The sequence below is a fragment of the Porites lutea genome, chromosome 5 (assembly GCF_958299795.1).
Source record: "Porites lutea chromosome 5, jaPorLute2.1, whole genome shotgun sequence".
Lineage (NCBI taxonomy): Eukaryota > Metazoa > Cnidaria > Anthozoa > Scleractinia > Poritidae > Porites > Porites lutea.
This window is the reverse complement of record NC_133205.1, coordinates 9,078,773-9,081,014: the sequence shown is the minus strand read 5'-3', so window position 1 is coordinate 9,081,014 and position 2,242 is coordinate 9,078,773. Positions and strand designations below refer to the sequence as shown.

Below are 2,242 nucleotides of genomic sequence, written 5' to 3'. Positions count from 1 at the left end.
AAAAAGAGCACAAGTCTCACTTGGAGCTTACTATAACTTAGGACTTTAATTTTGACGAAGTCTAACAATAAATAAGCCTGAGAAAACAGAGTGACATTTTGCGACGCCACTGGTTTCCCAGTGAAATGACATCTAGTCTACAACTGAAAAACAAGCGTAGAAATTCCACACCGATGAAGCGTCACTACCCGGATCTGGGTAGTGCCTCTGATTGATTTAAGCAAATTTTCCACGCGGCACGACCAATCAGAAGCACTATCCAGATCTGGGTAGTGACACGTCATCAGTATGGAATTTCTGCGCTCGTTCCTCAGACGTCATTTCGCGGGGAAACCAGCGGTGGCGTCGCGAAATGTAGGCTGTTTTCTCAGGCTACCTATAAATAAATGTTGCCAGACAAACTATCCCGGGGGGTACTCCAGGGAATTCTTGGTGGGGGTGTGCCGCCCTGTTGTCCAAATCCTGACCCTATTTCCGACCAAAAAATGTCATTTTCTACACCCGTTTTCAGACCAGACCTCTAAAATCCATACCCGTGTTCAGACCTGGCCTTTAGGCAGAAATTATGTCATCATTACTTCGATTAGAGTGCAGACAAAAAAATTCCTCAAATGCATTTCGAATTCGCATATTTTTATTTCGTTCTTATTCATTTGGAATTGAAACGATAACTACGTTCATACTTTCCTGTAGTTCCCTCAAAAACCATACCCGATTCCAGACCAAAATGGGCAACTAAAGTGTATACCCCTTTTCTGACCAAAAAGGCCAAAAAATCATAACCTTTGGGGCGGCACATACCTATATGGCTTATATAAGAGAGTATACCCCCTGGGAGAATATCGTACTTTATTGAACTTAATTCTGGCAGTTGAGACTGAATTATGCCTGCCTTGACGAATTTCAAATGCGATGTATGTGTGGTGATTCGCAGGTTGAAAGAACAACTGCTCCAAAGCCGAAAGAGGAGTTTACAGGAATGATGGGAAATTTAGCACGAGCTTTAGATGAACGTCATAAGGTCATGCATTCTTCAGGTAAGTCACAGGACACCACAGCCCAGGCTATACGACCATACAATCATAACAATACTACAACTGACACCGCCCCCCCCCCCCCCCCCCCCCCAATTGGCCGGTTCTTCTTCTGGCCGACGTTTGTACATCAGAATAGTAAGTCATGTACGGTTTGTATATGTTTGTAGTCAGTGGTAGACTGGGCCTAAAGGATCATCTTTGGATAGTCTACTTGTGTCATCTCGCTGTTATCAGTGACCCGTAGCTAACAACGCGAGAAGCGTGGCCGAAGTGAGCGCGAGGGGTGATGGGAAGGAGAAAAGCGAAACGGAATCTCCCCTCTTTCCTCCTACCCATCACCCCTCGCGCTCCCCTTCACGGCGCTTCTCTCGTTAATACTAACGGTACTAATAGAAGACTTAGGGTACTTAACATTTACTTGAGAAAACCGGAAATCCCGGCTGGAAAATCGAATGGGTTTTGGGAAGCATCAGAAAAAAAGGGCTGTGACTTGAGGCGATGCAATTTTTCTACTCTTTTTAGTTTGTTGAACTGATTTGAATATACTCTGCAGCGGGTCGTTCTCCCACCACGTCTAATAACAATGCATAATTCACCCGGGTGGTTTGTGAAAATTGTAAGCACCCTAAGTAAAGACGACCTCGGACGAGTCAGTTGCTCAGTGCTAGAACAGTGATACATCAGTAACCCTTGGTTTTTCTTCTAGACGAAGATGATTCCGATGATGAAGATGATGACTGGGATGATGACGATGAAGAGGATTGGTCGGATTAACATGGCTTCTTTATATTCTCTCGTGTCTTGAGTTAATAGTTCATTTGCTATACTTTCCTCTGCAATATCCTATTAAAATTCAGGCAATTTTTTAAGGATCTGTTGCTTGTAACAGTACTTGTCAGAAGCTCTGAAATTTCCAAGGTTATAATCTCTCGATTAGAAGAAGGGGGGACTCCAAAAAAATTTTTTTTGGCCCTTCGGGCCTCAGTTTGGTCTTAAAATAAGAGAGGTGGGGCTCCCCCCTGGATCCGCCACTGCAAGGTCCTCAAGAGGTAATTTTAAGACGCTGAAGGGGCGCAGGGAGGGGAGGGACGGGTGAGGTAGACGCGCAAGTAAATCAAACTGATAGGAAGATCAATGGAAAGTTTGAGAGAGCCCGAGATGCCCCGGTCAAGATTATTTTCGTACCAGACAACAAAATCAACACA

The 2,242-nt window shown here is 44.4% G+C and overlaps 1 protein-coding gene across 1 annotated transcript in view; it reads left to right on the top strand.

Moving 5' to 3' along the window:
- LOC140937865 (uncharacterized) overlaps positions 1-1,909 on the top strand; it is a 10,065-nt gene extending 8,156 nt beyond the window's left edge. Inside the window, exons 12-13 of the mRNA XM_073387435.1 lie at positions 935-1,037; positions 1,744-1,909. Of these exons, the coding sequence (XP_073243536.1) occupies positions 935-1,037; positions 1,744-1,811 (171 nt within the window). The 3' untranslated portion in view covers positions 1,812-1,909. The remainder of the gene's footprint in view (positions 1-934; positions 1,038-1,743) is intronic.
- The last annotated feature ends 333 nt before the right edge of the window (positions 1,910-2,242 follow it).